This window comes from Fundulus heteroclitus, chromosome 13 (assembly GCF_011125445.2).
Source record: "Fundulus heteroclitus isolate FHET01 chromosome 13, MU-UCD_Fhet_4.1, whole genome shotgun sequence".
NCBI lineage: Eukaryota > Metazoa > Chordata > Actinopteri > Cyprinodontiformes > Fundulidae > Fundulus > Fundulus heteroclitus.
The window spans coordinates 1,112,546-1,139,566 of record NC_046373.1 but is presented as its reverse complement, the minus strand read 5'-3'; the positions used below and the strand labels follow the sequence as shown (position 1 = coordinate 1,139,566).

General features: G+C 41.2%; 1 protein-coding gene across 1 annotated transcript; it reads right to left on the bottom strand.

The window, feature by feature from the left end:
* nt5c1aa (5'-nucleotidase, cytosolic IAa) lies at window positions 1-27,021 on the bottom strand. Its single transcript, XM_012875756.3, has 7 exons — window positions 26,372-27,021; window positions 19,511-19,555; window positions 11,420-11,587; window positions 11,200-11,329; window positions 6,903-7,025; window positions 2,405-2,589; window positions 1-2,053 (listed from the first exon to the last, which is right to left on the bottom strand). Exons 1-7 carry the CDS (start codon window positions 26,516-26,518, stop codon window positions 1,697-1,699), a joined length of 1,155 nt encoding a protein of 384 aa, XP_012731210.2. The 5' UTR covers window positions 26,519-27,021; the 3' UTR covers window positions 1-1,696.

Sequence of the window (27,021 nt, the reverse complement as noted above, 5' to 3'; positions counted from 1 at the left end):
CGGGAAATCTTGACATTCTTAATGGTGTTTATGGTCTTTAGCCAAGGCTAAAGCTATGGGCCTACCAATCATTTTTGCAGAGCCCCTTAAAAAAAACCCAGACATCATAATATTTGCAGTGCATTTCAGAGCAGTCCATTATATTACAGTGTCTTCCAGCAGCAATCATAGCCTTCAAACATCCTCGCATTTTGTGACATTTCAACCACATACCAAAGGGAGGAAAGGCTCTGGGGGGCAAAAATATGTACTCAGCCTGCAAGAATCAATACTTGTAAAGCCGTCTCTCATTTAAATTAAAGCTGCAGGTCTGTCTGACTGTCTTTAAAAGCTTTATGTCTTTAATGTGACTTATTCTACTCTGGCCTTATCTTTAGATTAGTTGTTCTGTTGGAAGGTCGTCACCCACTCCTGTCTCAGGTATTCTGCAGCCTTCACCAGGTCGCCTACTGTGATTGGCCGAGCACCATTCACGGTGCACCAACCGTTCAACACAGCATGATGCTGCCACCACCGTGTTTCACAGAGGAGATATTCTACTCAGCGGCAGTGTTAGTTTTCCTTCACGCATAGCATTTAAAGTCAGACTTAAAGTACATATTTGGTTCATCTGACCACACTTTATTTTTTAAAATTCTCCCGTTGTCTTCTATGTGGCTTTAGAGGTTTTTTTATGGCTTTCTCACTCTTCTGTAAATGCAAGCTATGCGGAGCCTATGACTACTAGTTGATAGATTCTCTAAATTGAGCAGTGAATCTCTGCAGCTCCTCCAGAGTTGCAATAGGGCTCTTAGCTGGGCCTCTGATGAACGCTCTCTATGCCCCGCCTGTCAGATTAAGGATTAAGTAGACATCATATGTTGGTATTTATGTCTCACTCTTTCCACATTAGGATTATAAATTGAACATTATTGCTGCATGAGAAATCCAAAGCCAGGGATTGGTGTTTTATATTCTCATTCATTGATAATTGGCTGTAGACTCATTGATGATGGCTGTAATGTGACAAAATGTGAAAAGGTTCAAGGGTCAGAAGTACTTTTACAAGGCACTGTATCATTTGTTAGCATAAATAAAATGGTTAAAACTGTACTTTTTTTGTCTGAAACAGGGGAGGTTAATAAACTGCCACTCTTAAGGCAACCTCTGAAACGTATGGCAATCTCATTGTTTTGGTATTCAGTTCACAGCTTTTTTTCACATTTTTCTGAATTCAAAATTATATAACGATTTACATAACTGTTATAACTCTTTTGCTACAATAAATCTCCATTATATGTTTAGCCTGTATATAATATCTATGTGCTTATTGCTGAACAACATTCAATATAGGGGTTTACTTGAGCAGGAATCAGTGACGTATTGCATCTCTGTAGAGGTGTTTTTTTTTTCTTTTTACGAAAACAAGAAGGAGTGTGAAAAAATAGTGCATTTATAGTGGCGGTTAAACATTGGCTTTTCTACGCAGGGCAACGCTTCCTAAAACTCACCAGCAAGCATTACTCTAAGGCTTTGCATCTTATAGGGGACAGTCATGTTGGCTTGCAGGTCACCGCAGGTTCCAGACCTCTCCTTGACCTTAGTGCGTTTGCAAACGTTTAACAGTACAAGTCAAGTTTCTCCTCTGCTTGAAGATGTTTCACCGCTTCTTGTCTTTCGCCGTCATCTGAACACCTACATTTTTCTTTGTTGCTTTTTACTTGCCTCCGCTCGGCGTCTGAGGGCTGTTGTGTTTCTGTGCAATCCCATAAGGAACGTGGGCAGCGACGGTGCCCATCTCTGCTGCTCCCTCAATGTGAAACATCTGATCGTCAAAGTAGATGTGCGGCCGGATCTTTTCCAGCATGGGGCCCTTGGGGGCTCCCGCCAGGAACAGCGCCTCGTCGATCTCCAGCCCCCAGGCCCTGAGCGTCTTCAGCGCACGGATCCCTGAGCTGGCCGCGCTCCGGGCTGTGACCAGGTACGTGCGGATGGGGCAGTTCAGGCGTTGGCCTTTGGCATAAAACTTCTTCTGGAGCTTCCCCAGAGCCTCCAGGAAGCCCTTCAGGGGACCCTGCAGAGTAATAGAAGAGGTGATAATGTGTTTCATGTTAGGCATTCATTTCTATTGTTCTTTGATGCACACTCCACTCAGACACATTGATTACATAGCAGCACGGTATGATATCTGAACAATTAATGGCTAATCTCTGTAATTACTGTCTGTCTTTTAAACAGATACAACTGATGGCTTCAGTCTTATTGTCCCCTCAAACTATTTATTGCATTGTTCTTTCACAAAGCATTCATTGATGAATACATTGATCAAATGGATTTTTGATAGAAGGTAATTTCCAGATGAGTAGACATGCGTTGAGTCTGGTTAGAAGTTAGAGACGGAAAATGCAAACAAAGTTCTACAAACGTGGTCCAGCAGTATGTCCTCGTTTTCCCTCTCATGTTCGAAGAACTTGTCCAGCCCGTGGGTTTTGAAAATGCGCTCAGACTCATCGGAGAACAGGACGGCATCCCCATCAAACGCCACCCTCAGCTGAGACTCCGACACCTCCGACACCTTCTCCATCATGAACATGGTTGCTGCTGCGATGCCTGCGCTCAGAGACAGAAAGACACGGGCGAGTTAACAGGTCTGGCTTACCGCTAGTACAGAGGAGATGTCAAAATGTCAGTGGCCCTGCCAGACAGGAATACGGTACTTGTTTGCCCTCTTTTTATTCCACAATGTACCTTTTGCAAGATGTGGGCTATAAAATTGTATCCTTTATGAATAAACAAAAACAGTAACCCTAATAAACTAATAATAGTTTTCCCAATAGAACAGGTTTCAAAATTAAAATAAATCAGAGCTCATGTTTAATGGGTACAACACACCGTATGTTTGGGTATTACATTATTTCAGGTGGTAAATCCCGGGAATTGACATTTTTAAATAATTTTCCCTGGCTAACTTAACTCCTGAGAATTGTAGAAGTTGTGCTGTCTTTGTCCGTTGCACCCCCAGTGAGCAATTAGGTTGCTATGTGAGCATCTCATTTTTACATGTTTATTTGCGTGTGTGTGTGTGTGTGTGTGTGTGTGTGTTTATGCCCTAAGTATGCATTATTTTGTTGCTCTATCAAATCTTGGTTTTCCTTTGGTCATTCTTTACCATTTGGCCAGATTTAGTTCCAGACCAGGAAGCAGAGCCGTAGTTTAACACACATCTCTGTAGCTTATGTACTGTTACCAACCCATTACCCCATTTAGATGGTGTCTTTCCCATGGCCAAAACTAAACAGATTAAAAACGGATCAAAAAGGAACAAATGATAAAAATCAATACAACTTAACTTGAACCAAAAAATAAAACAATTGAATGTGGTTTATTAAATATAAGGTCTCTCCCTCCAAAGAGTGTTAAATAATTAATTGATTTCTGGTAAAATGTATTTATTTTGTCTCACAGAAACCTGGCTGCAAGAGGACTACGTTAGTATAAATGAGTCAACTCCCTCTAATTATTTAAAGTTCCACATTCCCAGAACTACGGGACGACGACGGGGGAGAAGCAATCATCTTTCAGTCTGATTTATTAATTAGTCCCAGGCCAATTAATAACTACAATTCTTTTGAACATTTAACCCTTGGTTTCCCTCATCCAAACTGCAAAGCAATAAAACCTCTTCTGTTTGTTGATTTGTATCGTCCACCAGGCCTTTACTCTCAGTTTTTAGATCAGTTCTCAGACTTCTTATCAAATAATGGTGTATCAAACTCTGTTTGTCCTCCTTTAAATTTCCTTAGCATCACAGAAATGCCCAGCAGATGGCATCAATGTTGTTTCTTCCCATTCATAAATTGATGCTTTTGTTGATGGTGTCACCTCCTCGTTGTGTTTTGCATTAGACAATTGAAAAATAAGGTGATTGTTCACAGGAGGCTGGCTCCCTGGTTTAATTTAGAGCTGTGTTCTTTGAAGCACAACGTTAGAAAATTGGGTAGAAAATGGCGCTCTACACATCTAGAGGAATCCTACCTAATCTGGAAAAACAGTCTACTGTTGAATAAAAAGACCCTTCACAGAGTTAGACCAGAAATCCCAAACATTATTACCTTGTCCTCAGTAAGTGAGACAACAACTTTATTTAAGGAAGGATTTGTGCTGCAGTCGATACAGTTGATCACAACTTGAACATTACTGTAGGGATTAAGGGGAAAGCATTAGGCTGGTTTAAATTTTATCTGTCTGACAGATAATAATAAATCATCTTCAAACTCTAGGGTCACCTGTGGCGTACCACATACACCCAACCCTCATACTCTTGAGCAGGTGGATTCTCCATTTCCCGAGCTCAGGTCCTCTAACAGAGGTCTGGGAGCTCGAGGATACTTCTTAGGATCTTAGTTGTTCCTAAGATTGTGCTCTTCTGGACTGAGGTATCTCATGTTTCTCCAGGTATCTGTTGGAGCCACTTCTCCAGAGTGGGGGTTACTGCTCCAAGTGCTCCAATGACCACGGGCATTACTGTTGTCTTCACCTTCCAGGCTCTTTCTAGTTCTTCCCTGAGCCTTTGGTATTTCTCAACTTTTTCGTGCTCTTTTTTTTCATGATGTTTCCATCATTCGGGATGGCCACATCAATCACAACGGCTGTCCTCTGCTGCTTAATGATCTTTATCTGGAAGTCCCAAAGGATCTTAGCTCTGTTGTTCTCCACCACCTTGGGAGGTGACTCCCATTTTGACCTCGGGGCTCCAGTTGGTGTTCTGCACAGATGTTTCTGTACACTATATATATATATATATATATATATATATATATATATATATATATATATATATATATATATATATATATATATATATATAGTGTTGGCATGACCTGCTGTGGCGACTCCTGACTAATATACCTCCAATTGGCAAAATTATCAAACAGCATGGATTATGTCAATACCTGGGATTATTTTCCATTGTTATGCTGATGACACTCAGCTATATTTATCCACAAATCCTGAAGAATCAATTACTTTGACTACATGCATATCTTGATGACATCAAAACCTGGATGACTTTAGATTTCCTGCTTTTAAGTCAGGAGTTGAAATCTTTGGACCAGAGTCTTCTTAATCAATCAATCAATCAATCTGGATGGCATTAACTTGTCCTCTGGTAATAAAGTAAAAAAACCTTGGTGTTATTTTTGACCAAGTCATGTCATGGCCATGTCATTTAAATCCCATATTGAACAGGTTTCCTTTTATCACCTCCAGAATATCGCCAAAATTATAAATATTTTGTCCAGGAGTGACGATGAAAAACTGGTCCATGCATTACTTAATTAATTAATTCTTTACTATCAGGGTATCCACAAAATGCAGTTTAATGGCTTCAGAAGAGTTCTGATGAAAATCAACAAGAGGGATCATATTTCTCCAATTTTAGCTTCCCTTCATTGGATTCCTGTTAAATCAAGAATATAATTTAAAATTCTCCTTCTCACATTTAAAGCCCTTAATTATCAAGCTCCATCATATATCAGAGCTCTGATTACCCCGTATGTTCCTAACAGAGCACTTCGCTCTCAGACTGCAAGTCTGCTGGTGGTTCCTAGAGTCTCTAAAAGTAGAATGGGAGGCAGATCCTTTAGCTATCAGGCTCCTCTCCTGTGGAACCAACTCCCAGTTTTGGTCCATGAGGCAGACACCCTCATGGACCAAACACTACTTTGGTCCATGACACCACTACAGACACTACTTTTAAGAGTAGGCTTATAAGTTTCCCAAAACTGGAGGAAAAGGGCATCAGTGTTCAACAAAGCACCAAAGTTCTAGTGGACCGAAACCGAACTGGTTCAAGAACAAGAGTTCTGCCTAAGGAAAAGGCCTGCCTGTGGTGCCCAGGAAGCATTATGGAGTCAAGGGTCTTTCTCAGGGACCTAGACTGGCTGTGTGTGGGATTCAAACCAGGGAACTTACAGCCTCTCCACCATGCACACACCATTAGTGATCCAACCACTAGACCACCACTCCCTCAAACTTCTGCTGATTTTAATTAAGATCCAGGCTCAAACAGAAAGTTGAAGAATTGTAATTATTCAGGAAGAAAACAATTTGGTCAAGAATTTGTTTGTTTGCAGTCAAGCCCTAAATTAGCCGTACCCCTGGTGTGTTTTGTTGCTTTTACATTTTTAACCTTTTTTAATGTTTCTGAGATACTAAAGAGAGAGAAAAAAAAACCATCAGTTACAGTATAAAGACTATTATTTGCAAATACACCAATTTTTTTGTGAAAACAGGATTTACAGTGTTGACCCTTCTTTCTTATGATCTTTGCAGATCCTCCATGCTGGTTATCTGTATCCATACCGATGATGACCCATTCAATGTCTTATTGGAGCTGGGAGTTAATCCTAATTTCTGTGCTTTTGTTTATCTACTGTCTTCTTGAAAGCAGAAAACAGGTTCTCAGTGAGGTCAAGATCTACTTACTTCTCTGACCACAGGCATCTGTCACTTTGGCCCTGTGAGCCAATTCCCTCTCAGAGAAATACTCAGAAAACTAGACCTTGTGTTGGTCTATAAAATAAAATCTCAATAGAATGGCTTGAGGCTTGTGGTTGTAACATGACAAAATAGGATAAAGTTTTGATAAGGTTTAAGCAATATGAAGCTATTGGAAAGGCATTGAATTAGCTCACTAAGCCAAGCAGAATATAGATGCACCGTATATTTCGATAAAACCAAAGAGATTTCCTACAACCACCTGCTTAGTTAAAAAAATGGAAAACTTTTTAAATGATTTTCCGCTGTTGTCTTTTATTCTGGAAGATAATATTGAACATGTTGCTTATAAACATCATAGCATTAACCTCATAGATTGTACGGGCTGTCAGAACCTTAGTGGGCGGGCGTTTTTTTGTGCTCACCTTCGGCCAGCGCCTCCCTGACCTTCTCAGCGTCTGCAGACAGGTAGAGGTTGGTATGCCAGGCCTTCAGGTAGCCAATCGGACTGCTTCCTCCGGTCATACAAAACCTCTCGATAAATAGGTCTGCGAACGAAACCAACAGACGGCAACAAGATCTTTAATTTCAGAGCATTGAGTGGTGTTACATTGTAGGCATTCCCTAAACGAGCAGCTTACAAATACAATTGCATTATAATTGCAATGTCATGGTCATGGGTTATTAAGACGTAACACAGCTAAGAAACATGGCTGTAATGACTGAGTAACTATCAGGGTTTGGGGTAGGAGTTGAGGCTTTGGCTCTTTCACGGAAAGAATCGTAAATCATGTCAGGAGTCATGGAAGTAGACGGGGTAAATTTACAAGTTCCTAAAATATGGACTGGGTTCAAAGGAGGATTAAGACGCAGGGGAGAGTTTCTGTTTGCACTCTTTCGTTGCTGCAGGGGCTCTCAATTCGCTGCCGGGCCACGATCGAAAGAGCAGAGCAGGCCCAGCACGTGGAGAGCGACTGAACACTGATAGGAGGTAATTAGATCCAAGATTACAGATCCTATCTGCTTCCCCACGTGGAATGGGTTGATATTTATGAGAGAGGAGAGCAGGAAGGAAGGCTAGAAAGGTCAGGACTCAGGAGTAATGTTTTAGAATAACGTTGAGTGAAAGTAAGTAGAGCTGAATGCTGAGAAAGAAATATAATGAAGCTGAGATCCAAGAAATATTGTGTGATGAAAAGGAAGGTTAATGGAGGTAAGATATTTAACGGGATACTTTAATAGTCTCATTGCACTTCAGTACCATTCATATCCATTGACTTCATAATCTAAACCAGGGGTGTCCAAAATGTGGCTTGGGGACCATTTGGGACCTGTGGAATGATCTTCTGCGGTCCATGGATGACAATTTGAGAATGACACAATCTAGTTCACCAGATCAGGGGATGGATGCAGATGCACTTTAAACAAAGATTAGGATGAATTTTTCACTGAGGCCAGGTCTCAGTAAACAATAAAAAATAAATAAATAATAAAAATAAAAAGCAGATAAATAAAATATTCCTAGAGTGGAAAATAGAAGCTAAAAATGTTGCTTGATACTAAATAAGACTCCAAACAGTGACTTTTGCACCATTTGCTAAACTAGGCTAAATGAAGCAAGAGATCTGGAAGAGATACGCTCATATTCTGTTCCAATAACTAACAATACATAAAGGCCTACACAAAAAATTTAGACAAAGCAAACAAAAAGGGACATTTATCTTTTTTTAAAATAATGATTAAACATGTGAGACCGTTTTTATGTTTCAGATTCTGATTGATTAACAGATCCCTGTACTACAGAAATCACACTAACTTGGTTGTTGAAATATTACGCATGTAATTTTTTGATGGAAAGGTAAATATGTTACGATAAAACATTTTTTTAAGCATTTTTTTTAAAACTGAAATAGCTACTTTGCGTCATCCCCCTTTACCCACCCAACCTAGTGCATCATAGACCTTTCTGTGAATCTGTGTGCAGCCATCGGTGCACATTCATTGACCCAGCATCTTTAGACTGCTGTTACTTAAGCTTGTCCTTTCAGATGTCAGGCCATGTTTCTACAGTGGTCCACGCTGTTCTGTTCACACACCTAAGCTCAGCTTTAACGCTTTCTGGAATTAAAGGCACATATTAGCCCTCGTCCCTCTTGACTTTCCTTAACAGAAGAGTGAGATCAGCAGAAAATGTCTTTGATAATGGAGTGTGGGTAAGGCTGCAGTCTGTGCTGTGCTGCCCGCTATTAATGCCCTATACATATACATACACATACACTGGCACTCTGAATCAAAGTGTGCTTCAGATTTAAAGCTGACATCTGGGATGTGTCCATCTATCCAAGATTCCTTGTCCTGTTCCTTTTACACGTTCTTAAAAAGCTTCCCGCTGAGCATGCAATTGCTGTTCTGCTTCGGAGTTTCACAAAAATCACCAAACAGGGTCGCGTATGGTTCTGCTTCTTTTGTTTGTTTTTATGTTTGTTCTTTCCTGTCTGCATTAATGTTTGAAATCATTTATCTTGGATTTATCTGCTGACTCAGAGGATCTAAAACGTTGCTGTATCAAAGCAGGAAATCAGCAGGACAGCAAAGACGCCTGTTCTCTCAACAAAGACCAGCTTTAGGATGTTTATGTTCATTTCTCACAGGAACTGTTCCGCGCATCCACATTAAGGTTCTCATTGGAAACGCTACCACAAGTCTAACATGTGCGTTCTTTTAAATGACATTAAGTGGTGACTGCATGCAGAGCGTGCTACTGAGCTTGCGTTTTATTCTTCATCTAGATGCTTCAATGTATGATGATAAGCAAGTTCTCACTAAAGAAAGTGCTAACATTTATTTCAAGATTAGGAGAACAAATGTGTGTGGATTCTCTCCACTTCCAATTGTTCAATAGTGTCCATGTAATCCAATTAATACCGATAATTCTGAAGGAAGGTCAGCGGTCAGAACACTGTTTGCATGCATGCGGTCCTTCATAAAGAGAGCCACCAAAGACATCAAACATAAAAGCATCTGCGTCGCTTTCTGTCGTCTTCGCTTAGTTCTGTTTGTCTTGCGGGCCTCTTGGATTATTGGTCCGTCCCGGGGGAGATAATCCTGAAGTCAGCCCGGCCTGAAGGTCCGCGGATCCGAAAACATTAGAGGAGCTTAACAGGAAGCGGTCTGTGCGCAGAATGTCACCAGAGGGTCTGAGATTTTCCCTGGGAAGGATCCATTCACTCAGCTGTTCATACACTCCGCTGTTTGTCTGTGAGCAGAGCTGGCATCGGCTTCAGTCCACAATCCTGGGATCGTCTCATTACGTTTACAACTTTAAAATACTGCACCTAGAATTTATGGCCTGTTCAGTCACATTTATATTTCAAGGATTTTATGTTTATGTTGGGTTTGCATTAAGTTCCTCTAGTTTGGTCCCACAGTCCAGAAAAATGTAAGTCAGAGTTCTTGTGGACTCCTAATGGAAACTGTGTGCCCAATGCTGGGTTTTGGCATTTGCGTCCGAGGCTGCACAGTAGTACAGTTGGTAGTGCTGCAGCTTACATGTTCTAAATTATCCTTAATAATTAGTCTGCGAGTACTTGGCTGCATGACGTGTGTGTCTATATGATGTCGTGTCATGGACTAGTAGCCTATCCAGGGTCCATCCCACCTCTCTCCCAAAGATTGCTGGAGTTTGGTACCAGCTCCCCCACAATCCTGCAAGGAAAGGTATAGGCAATGGATGGATGGATGGATGGATGGATGGATGGATGGATGGATGGATGGATGGATGGATGGATGGATGGATGGATGGATGGATGGATGGATGGATGGATGGATGGATGGATGGATGGATGGATTCATCCTCACCTTCTCGGGCACCCACCACTAGCAGCCGTTTGTCCAGTTTGTCCAGTTTGCATAAGAGATTCACCCAGAGCAGCAACCATGTGAGAAACATACCACTGTGTGCGCGCCTTTGTGTCTGTGCTGGTGGTACGATGGACTTGGGTAAAAACATTTGCTGGAAACATGTGACTGTGTGCCATTACTTTTGGAATACTGTGTCACACCATTAGCAACACACGCAAACAGAGTGAAAACGCTCAGGACTCATGATCTGCATAGAACCTGTGCATGTGTCCTACTCCAACAGGTGATGGATTTATTGCCCTGCAGATTTCCTTTCCTGCTCTCAGCTTTGTATTTTTGGGCTGTTGTCTCTGCTGCTTTTTTTTTTTTTTTTGGCAAACAGAATGTGTTTGTTGTTCTTCATCCATAGCCTCCTTTGTGCTAACCTGCTTTTGGGCCCTTTCCATGCTCCCAATGTGACAGCATTTCCTGTTATCTAGACTCTGGAAGTGTAACACACTCCCCGCAGTTCACAGGGAAGACAAGAGGACCCTTTTTCATCTCCATGATATTGAAATTCAACCTGGCTTGGAACCAATGAACCTTTTTGGCAATGGCAGAAGCAGTTTGTGGGCTTAAGAAAGGAATCTTTTATTCTCAAGAAAGAAGTGCATGTATAATGGGGCATCCCATTGACACCTGCTACTTTGATGACTGAAATTCGGGAAATTAGACAATTTCTTTTTTAGTATTTAAAACAAAGGATTAAACATGCAATGAGCTGATTAGCTAATTGTTTGACTGTACTACGGCCCTGATTGTTGTAATCATACCAATATGGTTAGAAATGTTGAAACTCTCGTTAATCTTTGAGGAACCTACTGTGGTGATTGATGGTGTTGATGAGCCGGATCCCGACATGAGCGTGGTTGTACGTCACCAAGACGATGTCAAACAGTTCCTCGCTCTGGGGGTACAGCTCCCTCAGACGAGCGTTGACCGCCTCCAGGGCCTGTCGGGCGTTAGAAACCGTCACTTTGGCACACGTTCACCACAAACACCATCACACCCAAAAATCCGTGCCGATGCGTGCGAGTTTAACCTTGACGAAGGGAAAAGCGGGGCCGGGAGCGAAGGGCTCGTTCTCGTGCTCAATTTGGTATCTCAGATATTCCTCCACGCCTTTCTGCTCAAACACCTTCTGCTCCCGCTCGGTCCGAAACAAGACCCGGGAGGACACGGCTACCGTCACTGCGTTCTCCGGCTTCGGCTGAAGGGGAAACAAAGATCAGGTTGAGAGTGGAGTAAATATTTTGGTATCAACTAAAATGAAGATACAGCAGGGGAAAAAAATCAGTTGATAACACATGGCAGAGGGCATTAAGGGGGTTAGAAAGAAAAAGGTGAACCCTATTTTTACACACCATAAACCCTTCAAAGGCCACACTCTGCATTTGATTCTTCAGACATTTCCTGCTGAAGCAGCAGAACCTCAGGTAGTTGAAGGTGATTACATCTTACATTGTGATTGTTTCCCCGTTTTAGTCCTGCCCTCTGAGAGTTGGCACAGAGGTGTGCAGCATGCACCGCTGTGAGCTGCAGGCGGCTTTTTGGACCTTCCGCAATGAGTCTTAATAACCTTGGCTAAAAATGATAAAGAACTGGCAAGTGTTAAATATGATTAAAATAGCAAAAGTCCCATACAATAAAATAAATTCACCCGTCGGAAGGTTTTGTTTTTGTTTATTCTAAAACCTAAAAATAGACATTGTCGTGTGTTGTCGGATCAAAGCGCAAACAAAAGCTCGGGGGTTGCATGCTGAGAGGTGCTGATTTATTAAATATTGAAACACGCTTTAGAGTGACAGGGAAACGGAGATCAGGAACACGGACACAATTGGTAAAGGCTTTACCCAGCCTTTATATATACATATATACATATATACACAGATACATATATATGTATATATGTGTATATATATAAATATACACACTTACATACACACACGTATGTATATATATATATATATATATATATATATATATATACACTCATCGGCCACTTTATTAGGTACCCCATGCTAGTAACGGGTTGGACCCCCTTTTGCCTTCAGAACTGCCTCAATTCTTTGTGGCATAGATTCAACAAGGTGCTGGAAGCATTCCTCAGGGAGTTTGGTCCATATTGACATGATGGCATCACACAGTTGCCGCAGATTTGTCGGCTGCACATCCATGATGCGAATCTCCCGTTCCACCACATCCCAAAGATGCTCTATTGGATTGAGATCTGGTGACTGTGGAGGCCATTTGAGTACAGCGAACTCATTGTCATGTTCAAGAAACCAGTCTGAGATGATTCCAGCTTTATGACATGGCGCATTATCCTGCTGAAAGTAGCCATCATGGGTTGGGTACATTGTGGTCATAAAGGGATGGACATGGTCAGCAACAATACTCAGGCAGGCTGTGGCGTTGCAACGATGCTCAATTGGTACCAAGGGGCCCAAAGAGTGCCAAGAAAATATTCCCCACACCATGACACCACCACCACCAGCCTGAACCGTTGATACAAGGCAGGATGGATCCATGCTTTCATGTTGTAGACGCCAAATTCTGACCCTACCATCCGACTGTCGCAGCAGAAATCGAGACTCATCAGACCAGGCAACGTTTTTCCAATCTTCTATTGTCCAATTTCGATGAGCTTGTGCAAATTGTAGCCTCAGTTTCCTGTTCTTAGCTGAAAGGAGTGGCACCCGATGTGGTCTTCTGCTGCTGTAGCCCATCTGCCTCAAAGTTCGACTTACTGTGTGTTCAGAGATGCTCTTCTGCCCACCTTGGTTGTAACGGGTGGTTATTTGAGTCACTGTTGCCCTTCTATCAGCTCGAACCAGTCTGGCCATTCTCCTCTGACCTCTGGCATCAACAAGGCATTTCCTCCCACAGAACTGCCGCTCACTGGATGTTTTTTCTTTTTCGGACCATTCTCTGTAAACCCTAGAGATGGTTGAGCGTGAAAATCCCAGTAGATTAGCAGTTTCTGAAATACTCAGACCAGCCCTTCTGGCACCAGCAATCATGCCACGTTTAAAGTCACTCAAATCACCTTTTTTCCCCGTACTGATGCTCGGTTTGAACTGCAGGAGATTCTCTTGACCATGTCTACATGCCTAAATGCACTGAGTTGCCGCCATGTGATTGGTTGCTTAGAAATTAAGTGTTAACGAGCAGTTGGACAGGTGTACCTAATAAAGTGGCCGGTGAGTGTATATTTGAACTGGATCTGACATGGAAGCATGTGAGTGACCAGATCTGAACGGAAAAAAACTAAACTAAGGAAGACCAGAACTACAAACAATGAAGAACTGAACCTGACAAAAACAGGAACCTAATAATCAAAAAAATACATAATAAACATACATGCTAAAGAGAAAACTAAACCAGTTATTAAAAACAGGATCTAAGGATGAACAATACAAAAGTGCAAAAACATAAACAGGCTACAGGATCCCCAGGAGCTGCAATAAGTAATCAAAGCCCTGGGAATCCTGACAGAAATAAACTGTTTGTTGTTTAAAAATGACAGCATGTGTCATTACATATTTATCAAAAAACATAAGTTGTCTTTTCTTTCAAAACAACAGCTTTAAATGAGTTTTAATTAACTGGACTGAGGGGAAATGTTTTTTTTAGACTGTAAGGGCCACAGATCCCTACATCAGACACTTCTCTCCCTCCCCTCCACACTGTCTGTTGCTTTGGATGGTGGCTGACTCCAGGTACATAAACCAGCTCACCTCCACTCCCTGTCCCATCTGTCTGAGAGTTAGCACATACGTGTTCAGCTCGGTCGAAGGATGCTGAGTGCAGAGCTCTTACGCTAACGTTCCATTGTGAAATCTGCTGTGTTTTGGATTGATTATCACCTTTTTTCCTTCAAGAACCATTTTGTCAGACTTTAATTCAGAGCCTCGAATCACAATTAAGTCATCCCCATGATTAATAATGTGAGACATAAAACCTCAATCAATAGAAATGCTCACAGATAAATGTATATTGTTTGAAAGAATTTTTAGTTGTCTGTGTGTCATTTCTACACCATTTGCTAACTAAATGGGAAGGGTTTAAGCCCAGTGTTCTGAACTCTAGGGCATGTAACATGAGTGCTGTGTCACAACTGGTGTATTGTGATGATGGGTTTTACCGTGCTTACTCCAGGAAAAATAAACGCGAGACAACATTTTGAGAATTTGATTGGTTTCCAAATAGTTATATGTCTTAAAGCTGTAGGTGGGCTGGTAAATAACCGTATGAAGGTTCTATGTGCTTGATTAGCTATTTTTGTGTTAAATTTTTGTGTCACCTTTCTTTGAATTATTTTATAATTTACGTCAGATGATACATTTATCCTTGTTGAGGGTAACTTGAAGAAAGGAGGAGGAATTAGGTAAGAAGTTAGGAGCTTACAGGAAATTTCTCACTTTGTTCTGTCTGGTGGGCATCATAGGGGATTTAGAGAAACTGCTGGATTACAGCTCATTATATAAGGGAAAACCTCTTTTACATGCCTGGTTTGTCATGATAATGAAGTAGAGACATCATGGTGGGGCAAGCACCACGACTTTTATGGGTGTTATAAAGACGACAGACTGAAAATCAAGAACATCTCTGCACAGATGAAAAGTTCTATAGTTTCTGCACATTTTGTGCCGTCGCTAGAGAAGAATACTGTGAACATAATTGTAAATGGAGCAGCAACTAATCTTTCTCTGTTACTAGATTATAAATTACTCAGAAAGCTATCATACTGACTATGTGCTAAAACAGAATGTTGGTGTCATCTTCGACCATGACGTGGAAATCCCATATCTAACATATCAGGTCTCTAGGACTTCTTCCTTTTACTTCCTCAATAATGCCAAAATTAGTCAAAATTAAATGCACTTGTCCTAGGGTGATGCAGAAAAATAAATTAGTTGCTGCATTTCTTACTGCAAGGCAAGGCTGGAATATTTTACTAATTTTGTATCAGGAAGTAAAATAAATGCAGAAAACCTTTGTTGTTGATCTAAAATGCTGCAGCAAGAGGAAAAATAATGTGATATTATTGCTCCACTTTTACCTTCTCTTTATTATTTGTTAAATCAAGAATAGAATTACAAATTTTCCTTCTCACATGTAAAGCCTTTAATAATCAAGCTCCATCATATATCAGAGCTCTGATTACCCCGTATGTTCCTAACAGAGCACTTCGCTCTCAGACTGCAGGTCTGCTGGTGGTTCCTAGAGTCTCTAAAAGTAGAATGGGAGGCAGATCCTTTAGCTATCAGGCTCCTCTCCTGTGGAACCAACTCCCAGTTTTGGTCCATGAGGCAGACACCCTGTCTACTTTTAAGACTAATCTTAAAACTTTCCCAAAACTGGTGGAAAAGGGCATCAGTGTTCAACAAAGCAGCAACGTTCTAGAGGACCCACACAGGTCCTGTCAAGGACAGTCAGGCTGATGTGGGAAAATGACGATTTAAAAATGTCACATATGAAGGCAGCATAACGCTACATGCCTTAAAATACAAACTAGCTCATCTTGCACCAGCTCCCATTTAAAATCTTCCTTCTTCTCAATTCTAAGGTCCAGCTTGAACTTTAGCAAGTGGTCTTCACCACATCTTAACTAAACTCTTCTCTGGCTTCCTACACAGAGGGAAATCACAAATGTTCAGTTAACTAAAAGAACAGCGTCTATTTAAAATCAGTTGTGTCACAATCCAGCTCTATATTTCTGCATGTTTTTAGATTTAGATTTACATACAATCGCCACCAGATCAGCATTTCAGCTGTTTGTCTTAAATATTCTTTTTATTTATTTATTACCCTTCCTTCATGGACTCAGGGGGGATGATTTAGGCCACATGATGTCCTCATGTTACCTGATGTGTATGTTTACGCTGCTGTTTGGAGGGTGAGGGCAACATTCCTGCCAGGGCAGCAGGCATTAGGAGCAACAGCACTCAGCTGCACTCAGATGATGAACACTGGCCGGCTGTGCTTGTTTGACTTTTCCATAAAGTGTGTGAATGTGCCGTCCATGGCTCCAGTGTACCACCCGGGACATCAGAAGAAATGAGTGCTATCTTTTATTTCATTTGCAAAAGCTGCTAAACAGCAGACTGTCACGTGAGCTACCACCATGTAAATAGACATAAACTTTTTTCACAATTAAAGTCCAGTGAAAAATGTCATCACAGTAAATATAAACTGCTATCACTGTATATACCTGATGCACCCTGTCCTACCTTTGGCACCTTCCTCTGACTACTGATTATGTGACATGTGAATTTCTCCAACGTGAGATCAATAAAGCCTATCTTATCTTATTTTCTAATGATGATTTTATTTATTAAGGGTAAAATCCTATCAAAGCTAACCTGGTCCTACATGAACAAGCAATCCCCCTTTTCATAAAGGAATCAAATAAAGAACCCTTTCCATCAGTCATGAAAGGGTTCCTGAGGCGTTGGGATTCACAGCGGGAGCCTTTTTCACAAATGAGAAGAAAACATGCAATAGAGCTGAATCTTACCAGGAATGACCAGCATAGCTAAATTACTCCAGTATTGTGCCAACAACTCATCCAGTGGGAAACAAAAGAACTGAAGGTCTGTAGGCCACTCTTGCTAGTTAGTGCTCTTGATTCAACAAAAAGAAAGACACAGGACCAAAAGTCAAAGCTGACCATAACCTACATAAAGGCTTCTCTCACATATGACAAAAAACATCCAAATTATCTCCCAAGACTTTTAGGGAACTATATTGTGGACAGATGAGAATAAAGTGGATCTTTGTCTCAAGTTTTGGAAGGTATATGTCCTTTTACATCTGGTAAAAAAAAACTAACTAAAACTAACAGCTGGTTTCATGTTCTGTCTGTCTGTCTGTCTGTCTGTCTGTCTGTCTGCTGCCGCTCTCCTCTGGCAGTGGAGCCATCACCTCCAGCTCTTCAACCCCAGGCTCCTCAGCATTCTCCCCCTCAGGTTTTCTTTCCTGCACCAATTCTTTGTTCCCTCCTTATCAACAGACCTTTTAAGCACGATACCGTGTCTGGGTACACTAGTTATGGTATCATGAACTCCACTCTCTACCAACAAGATCCTGAAGGAGAATGTTCAGCCATCAGTTTGTGACCTTGAGTTCAAGCACACTTGGTGCATGTACACGTAACACACCAACAAGTACACATCTGAATAGCTAAAGTAATAATAATAATATTAATAATATTAATAATAACATTATTATTATTATTATTATTATTATTATTATTATTATTATTATTATTATTATTATTAATAATAATAATAATAATAATAATAATAATTTTTGATTGGCCTAGTCCAAGTCTGAACTAAAATTTGAATGAGATGTCATGACATGACTTTAAATAGGCTCTCCATGCTAGAAAACCCACCATGTAGCTGGATTAAGCCGATCCTGCAGTTGTCATACATGTTTGATAGCAGCTGTTACTGCAAAGCGTGGCTCAAATGGTTATCAGGGTTAAAGGGCGTTTACTTTTGTACGTCGGGTCAGGTTGGTCTGAAAAGCTAGTTTTCCTCAATAAACGAAATCCCCCTTTAAACACCTGCTGCCTGTATTTACTCTGATTGTCTTTGATATTACAATGTGCATGAAGAGCTGAAACATTAAGGTGCAACAAAGAAGCAAACGCAAGACAACTGTAAGGGTAACAAAGAAGAGAATCCTTAAAGAAAATAAAGGCAATCCATTTCATTTTAAAATTATACTTGTTACCAAGATTTAATGTCACTCAATTTGATTATTACGTGTGTTTCATGCAAAGAGGACAGAAACCCATATAGTTGTTGTTGTTATGCAGTGAGGGAGGGATTCTGTGTATGGAGACATCTGCATGCTTGCGTTTTAGCGTGACTGTGAAAAGCAGGCCGCCGGCTGGGGAGACCACCGAGCTACTGCTCCTGCATTCGGCTGTTTCCATCAACGCACGGCTGCCCGCTGACATATTACCCACTTACCTGGTAACACACACACACACACACACACACACACACACACACACACACACATTGTGCACGAATATAAACATGCGCTGCATTAGCCTGAGAGAAGAGCCCTCAGCTTCAGTTGAGATTATCATGCCTTGGAGGTCTGTAATTTCACCGTAGGCCCGTGAAGCCAAGCATCCAGTGTAGTGAGTGAAAATGCAGAACCGGTATTTAATTTAGACTAACATCGTTTCCATATGTTTTGCTTTCAACAGGACTTTTTTTATGTTAGCAAAGCTGAGGCATAGAATCTCTCCAAACGAAGCCCAGAAAATGTGTCATAGTGAGATTTTTCATAACCAAATGGATGTAGCACAGCAGTAAAGGCGTTTTCCTCTACAAACATGGCATTTTGCACGTAAGCGTGTTCTTTGTCTCATCTGACCAGAGCACCTTCTTCCACGTGTTGGCGGTGCGCCTTACAGGAACCGAAGCGAACTGCAGACCGGACTTCTCATGGCTTTCTTTCGACAACGGCTTTCTTCTGACCCCTTTCTCATATGGGCCAAATATGTGGCGTTGCATGGCCGATGGTTGCCATGTTTCTTGGTCCTTGTGATGTTTTCCGTTTGCAAATGTCCTCTAACGAACCGCTAAGACCACCACAGAACACCTAGGATTTTACCCACAGGTAGACCATATTTATTGATCAGGTCATTTTGAAGGCAACTAATTACACTTTTTAATAACGGTTATCATTTATTTATTTTTTAAGGGTGGTTGGATACAAACACATGCCACACTTTTGTTTATCTGTAACATTACCTAAATAATCTGTGCTTTCCTTCAGATGCAGAAAGCGTTTTTCTCGTGCGTGTGCTCTCTCTGTGTCATTTTGACGCTCGTCCACCCGTTAGTCGTAGGTACACACATTAAGGGCATCGGCTGCTGGGTCATTAGCTCAGTGACGTCCAGAAGAGCGTGAATCAGCACATACACACACACACACATGATTATGGGTCGGGTCAAGCGGCTCGTTAGTAACGCGGGGGTTACGCGTGTGATCATGCAGGAGCAACATCAGAGGAGGTTAAACACGCGGGGTGAAAGGTCAGCACTGACGCTCGCTCAGACACAACGTTCACCCTGACGTGGAAACGGGACATACTTACGAAGAACATGGCTCCCTCCACCTTCCGGGCCCGTCTGCCTGTCACCTTGGCAAAATGACAGTTTGGTTTTTATTTAGCAGAAGGAATATAAACACAATTATTATTGCTACTGTTGTCATCAGAGGCTTTCATTTTGCTGTTTCCTCACAGATAACTCAGACGTACAGAGGATTTTATCCAAGGCGGATAACAGTACACAAGGCGAAACGACCCTAAAAGTTGCACGTTTGCGGCGGACGCTGTGCTCTGTGACAGATTTGCAGATGAAGCCTTTGGTGCAGTTTATCCATTAGGGTCGGTTTACTCTATGAATAACATGTCACACAGTCAGGGAGCCATCCCAGGGCCAGCGTCCAGTCACTTCGCTGTGATTTGATACTGGAAGTGTTAACGGCCTGCCCTGGCCCCCCAGAGGGGCTCCTACCTGGTGGGAATGTGTCAGTCGTGAGACTTCAGTGGGAACTCACTGTGACCGCAACGCTAACTTAGAGTCGCCGTGTGATGGTTACAGTGTGCGTGAAAAGAAAAAAAGCTGTATGTTTTTGTGTGTTTATTCCGAAAGTTAAAGTCAACCATCTATAATCATCCTCCCTGAACTTAGCCAGATCAGTGTTGCTGGCATTGGTGTATAACCCCCTCATCGATGACTCATCTTCTTTTTTTTTTACATACCAAACATCTGCAGACATGAAAAGAAGGGGCAATAGGAGAGATTACCAGGGGAACGAGTGGGGAAAACTAAAGAGGAAAGAGTGTGAGCAGAAAGAAGCGCGGTGAGTGCAGACTGCGGTTATTTATAGATAAGGTAAAGGCCAGCGATGATGCAGTCCGTCCGAGGCTTGGCAGACATGCTAACGCTGCGGTGTGACTGCACACGCTGCCACTAACAGCAATGTTGTTCTGAAATCTGACCCGAGTTGTTCTCTGAAGAAGAAAAAAAAAAAAGCCATGTTAACCAGGGATTGATAGAACCCCCACAGATGTGTGATTCCAGTAAACAGTGATGGACCGCTGGTAAATATTGGATCTAAACTGGGACATCTGGCACTGTGATCTTTATACTTATTATAGAGTAAGTCGCTCTGAATGTGTTTTATTCATAGCCAAGGGTAACGTGATTCTGTTCCCAAAATGAACGCAGTTATAATAAAGGAAAACTATTGTGGAAGATAACAACAGCAAGCCGCACTGCTTCCGTTGATGTGGCTCGCGTGGAGCACAAATCCCAGAAAGAGTTTAAAATCAGAGACAAAAAGGCCCCGAAGCAACAGATAAACAGCTGGATATTAAAAAGCTAACACTGCGCTTGGAAGCTTAAATCAAATCATTGAAAAAAAGGAAGTAAACAACAAGTTGTGGACGACAGTGGATAGAAATTACACCATTTTCTGTGCACGGAAAATACTTTAAGGTCACAACAATTATTTGCATACTGGTGGTGTACACCTATGAGGCACAACATTATGACCGGCTGTTTCATGTGTAATGGTATCTCTGGGCATGGATAAAACCTGACCTCTTAATGTGCGCGGTGATGTCTGGCATGGCAACGTCAGGTCCAGATGCTTTAAGTCCTGTAAAGAGAGACTGGACCTCCACGGACTTGTTTGTCCAGCACTTCCCACAGACGCTCAATTTGATTAAGATGTGAGGAATTTGTGGACCAAGTCAACTCTTCAAACTCAGTTTTTGCTCTTCCAGAACCCTTTTTGCATGGTGGCAGGAAGCATTATCCTGCTGAAAAGGTCCAAGGTTTACAAGCTGAGTATTTCTCTCACAGCTTGTGCTCTGGCCATTAGGCCGCCTGGTATACGTGTTCCCAGGGTGAGTTGCCAGCCATCCACATTCAGCATGGAAACCCTGACTCTGCAGCTAATACAGTAATGATACGCAAAACAACTGATGCTCTTCTGTTAGAATCAGAAATAGAGTTTTTAGCCGTTTCAGCTTGAGAAGCTCTTGATAGACTGAAACCATAGTTGTCTAGCTATCACTACCTGGCCTTTGTCAAGCTCGCTGAAATCTTCACATTAGCCAATCTTTTTTTAGTTTTTTGCTCCTAACTCATCAACTTTCAGGATGGAAAATGAGGGAGATTGCTTGCTCATATGCTTTTGGATACAGAACATCCTTTACCCTGACACCAGTAGCTGATCTGACATTTAAAGCAGGATTATTTTGAGAACTAGCCAAACCAAAAGGCAGCTTGCATTGTTTTGCCTCCTAAACTGATCTCAGCAGAGCAGAGATTTTTGAGCTGTGCTTAAAGGTATAGTGGACGATCTTTTTTCGGCTTCGAATTCCAGGGGGGATCACCTTATCTATTGGTTGTCCCACATGCCAATCATTGTGAAACACTCACATAACACCAATGTCTGTGCACCTTCCTTGTTAGTTTCCACTTGCTGACTGCGCATGAGCACTTGTAGTGTTTATATATCCAGTTAGCTTCGATATTAGCCGATCATTGTAGCTCCGCTGCTCCCATCATATACTTTGAAAATGGCTGAGAGTCATAAGAAGCAAACTTTTTTATTCACGCGATTCCCCCAGAGGAGAGGAAAACCAGGTAGGACGGTCTTGCGCATGCATGTTAATCAGAAAGGGACTAGGGTGTTTCTTACCTATATTTCCAGGAGAATCCTCCACTCTACCTTTAATTTACAAGTGCTTCCTTAAATTTTAATTAGAATTATTTAATTTATTTGTTTGTTTATCACTTTTGTGGTATTTTGCACAGTACAGCAATAGTGCTACCCCTTTTGTTACCTACAACTTCAAAAAGCAGTTTGAATCGTTCCACTCAGTAAAACTTTTTAACTGAGTAAGAGTTTTGACGTACTCGCTGATAAATGGACAGGCTAACTCCTTTCAGCTAGCAACTAGCTTTTCAAGACACATACAAAACTAAACATTTTTCTTTTATTCAACTTATCTTCAGTTTATTAATGGCATTAGTAAGGAGTGAATACGTAAAGGCTGTGTATGTTATTGCAACGGTGGGGCAGGAGGAAAGGAGTTTGTCCTGAAACTGGGGGGGTTGCCAGTTTGATTCCCCACTCCGACCATCTTAGTCGTTGGGTCCTTGGGAAAGACACTTCACCCACGCAACCTGCTGGCAGTAGTCAGAGGGCCCTGTGGTGCCGATGTACAGTATGGCAGCCTCACCTCTGTCAGTCTGCCCTCAGGCAGCTGTGGCGACTGACATAGCTCACCACCGCCAGGGTGTGAATGTGTAAATGACACCGTAGTGTAAAGCGCTTTGGGGTCGTTGGACTTGATGAAGCGCTATACAAGTACAAGCCATTTGCCATTTATATTCGATACTGTTATTATAGTATCAAAAAAGTCATAGCATTGCTTTTATAGCTAACTACTTTTTAACTTTGAGCCTGTCTCAAACTATATTTAAAATAACAGCACTTTGTGTTTATCTGTAGGACCGTGATATAGGAGGAGAAACATTTAAAAGTGTACCTAAAGCTGATTCAACCTATTGGTTGTGCTACATGCTTCTTTTCAAGCTAGCGCTGCAGTACAGCTGGTTGTCAAAGATTATAGAAAAATACCTGTTAAGAAGTTTTTCATTAAACCATGGCTTCAAAAGGTTGTTGAATTTCGGGCCTCAGATGTTCTAGGAAGTCGGGACTTTGTTAGAAGTGCTAAATTTTAGATATAGGCATAGGAGCCTGTTGGCAACACAACGGGCGCATTTTAAGTAATTATCTCTGAATGTTCCCACAGTACTAACACCAACATTTTATTGTGATGCCATTAAATTACATATAAAAAGATAATGTAACAAAATACTACACTCCATGTGATGTAGTTGAACTGCTCTATTAGTTCAATTGTATAGTTTTGTTTTGTTGTGTTTTGTTCTGCTAAGTAGCACAAATTCTTGTGTGCAAGACAGTTTAGGTGAGTAGATAAAAGTAGCCATTTTTAAAATTTAGGATATGTCTTTTGATATAAATGTTTTAAAACATTCCTTCACTATTTTACATTTAATTTTTTTTGTATTCTATTGTATTTCTGCGCTCAGAAGAACTACATCTAAAAAGAAGGGTTTCACTATCACAACCTGAAAATATAGCTTTTGAAAAAATGTCCTTTAGATAATTTTTTGTTTCTGTTATTTATTTATTATTTTATTGAGGGAGGGGGGGGGGTCATAACATGTAATATTCACTGTAATGTACCATTCACCATTTTTTGATGAATAATCTCCCTTTCCCCTCTAATACTGTTACGTGTACACTGTATCATAGGAGGGAAGAAATATATCGGGGGTAATGAGCATTTGAAATTTATGTAATACGATTTTTTTTTTCTCAGGCTAAACCATCTGTACATGTTCTCAGTCAGAAAATACACCACTGGGTACAAATTCTCACCCAGCAGAGATCACTCAGCTTTCAGCTACTTCTAGCATCACAGCACTTTGCAGGTTGTAGTCTACACTCATTATTCATCTGCTTTCATGATCTGCTGCGTACATATAAAACTAGCAAAGACGCAGTGGGAACCAATGTTAGAGTCACAGAAAGATGACTCAGAGGCTAATTCCCCAGGTCTACCGAACTGCTACAGTACGTCCTGTTCAGTATGTGGAAGTCTTTAGAAGCCAAAAACAGCTCTAAGCTGTTGGCTGTGAGAGTTCAGCTCATACCCGGGCTAACCTGTGGGTAGTTTCACTTCCCGGCAGGTTCTCAGAACTGACTGATGGAGTCAAACTTCAGCCCTTCAAGCTGTGGCTTAGAAAAAGAGTTAGCTTCTACCAAAGCTTTAGATTTTTTTTTTATCTCTCTTGAATGCTATAATGAAAATAAAATACTGTAACCTGTGTTCATTGCCTGTTTGTTTGTTTGTTTGTTGATTTGTTTGCTTGTCTTTCTTATGTGTACTCTTAGCCTGAGGGCCAACAATAAATTTTACTACAGTAACACGCAATGTCAATAAAGAATCTTTGAAGCAAGGAAAGAAACGCTTCTCACATTCTTTGACCATATAGCATTAAAAAATAATTGTGGTTGTATTTCTGTGGTGAAAAACAGACTTTGCCATGCAGGCCATCATATCCTTCACTCTCATTTAAGGTTAAAATGAAATTAAATGGATACATAGCCCAGAGAGAAAACTTTAAAAAAGTTTGGTTGTTATTATGCCCCAGTGATGTTTTATTAAAGTCCAGACCCCAATTTGGATCTAGACTGAATGGTGAGTTGATTCACACCAACTCCATACCCTATTTGTTTTAGGCACTGAGGCTCAGCTGAGCGGGGTGTGGGAGAGGTCTGAGCACAGTCCATCTGCTTTAACTAGTCATAATAATTACAACGTTGAAAGTAAAGTGCTGGGTTTAGGGAACAGGAGAACAAATTGCTCTCTTAGTTTGGTCCACACACCAGAATCTCAAAGGAAAACATGTCACGGGTCAAAGTAAGTCCTGTCTAAATAGAGAGGATGTAAGCTAATGTTAGCCTAGCATCTCAGCAAACATCTTTTGTAGCCATAGGTGCTGAGTGAGACACTCAGCTCAGAAATTAATGAAGGGACTGCTCTTTTTCTTGTCTGTTGTTAGAACAGTATAACAGCTTTGCAAAACCCCTGATTTGAAGCCCAGGGTTAGCTGGGTTATCTAGGAAACAAACCTGATAAAAGAAATTAGTTAGAACTCAATCATAACACTTCAGCAGACCATTTAATACCGCCGAATAAAGTGACAATTTTAAGTTTATATCTGCAGAGAGTTTTTCCTGTCAAAAAAATCACTGCTTCCTTCCTTTCTTATCAAACCTTGAGTGATTCCAAAATCACTGATAGACTACAGATAGGTAGTTGTCTCAGAGATTTGCAAAAACAACAAAATCATTACAATACTCCAATTAAACAGCAGACATTTACATTGTATGAATTAGCTGTTCGGTTTGAAAATGTGTTTCCTTTGTAAATTGACAGAATTTATATGGTGTTTCTCTTGTCATACTGATTATTCACAGCACTTTACAATAGAGACAGCAAAAAGCTGGAATCATACCAACAACTTTTATACTTCCAGACATCTTCTCCTCCCACTGAGCCACAATTGCCCCAAAAACATGAAAATCTGAAACTAAAAATTGGGGGAAAAAAGACTTGGGGGTAAAAAAAACAAAATAAATATAGAGCTCTAGGTTTAACCAGTTAATTGAAGGATGAAGGTGCCATTTTCCACCCAAGGTTGCAACATATTCCATTCGTCTCTGGGTATTTGTAGGTTTTACCTCAGTTATACTTCGCAATAATTTATTTAATTCTTGAATGACAGGCATTTTATTTTTTGATGCATAAGAAGTAATTTAAGTTTAACTTTCTTAGTGTTCATTACTCTTTCCCATCCAAAATTACATCTGATTAGATCACAAAAAATATTTTAGTTGTACATTGGAATCAAAGTGTATTAAAAATAATTAGCTTGTAACTACTTTTTTCTGGATTAGCATAAACCTTTGAACACACGTATCGTTTTAGAAACCCTGGTATAGTCACTGGCACTTGAATGACTAGTCATATGTTAATGTAAATCTTTGGATGTGCCCATCTGAAATTCCACTTGGAGCAAGATTGTAATACAGTATGAGGCCGTCGCTAATGTCTACAGATTCTGTGATACACAATGTTCCTGACCTTGCCTGGTTCCCAACCTCGACATTTAACAACTACACTTTAAGAAGGACATGGGAGACAGGTTGTCTTAGAACACCTATCTGCAGAAAGGGGGTCAGAGCAGGAGAGGCGCATGTTTTGGGGTAAACTCCAGACCAACAGGTGTCACAACAAAATGCAATTTGAACTTTAAGGGCACTTTATGACACTTACCGGCTTTGATTTGGTGGTCAGGTCCAGCTGGTTTGGGTCAAACTCCTCTTTCTCTTCCCAGGATCCTCTGGTGTCTCCATTGGATGAAGGGGAAACTTTCAGCTCCTTGACCTGTCCGCTCATCACCTGAATAGGGTCCAGACTCATCTTCAACCATAAAGAGTCCCTCTGCCTGCGCTTCCAGAGCTGTCAAGCCCAACTCCACTTATGGAAGAGGACACTGTGTTCCTCTCAGATGGGGGAAGAAAAAAAAGAGACAAACAGGAAGAAGGTGCAACTAAATAAACAAAATGTCCGTCTTCTGTCTCTCACATTTGTCAGGATCAAAAGTTCATGTATAGATGATACTGCTTGCACCTGCCCTCGCACCACTCAGAAAGTCTGAACAGCAGAAGAGTTCACTCTTCCTCCTTGTGTTCTCTATCCTGTAGCCAGCTTTTTCCCCCCTCCCAAGAGGATTACTGCTCTCAGCATCCAATCCAGAGGACATGAAAGACGCTCCCCGCTTTACAGTTATTATCCCACACTCAGTCCCTTCTGTGTTACAGTTTGACTGCATGTACGCACGCAGTGGCACATTCTGCCTGTCTGGGTTTCAGGCTGCGCAGCGGTCCATCTGCTGCCACCTCTCTGGCTCTCTCTTTCCCCAC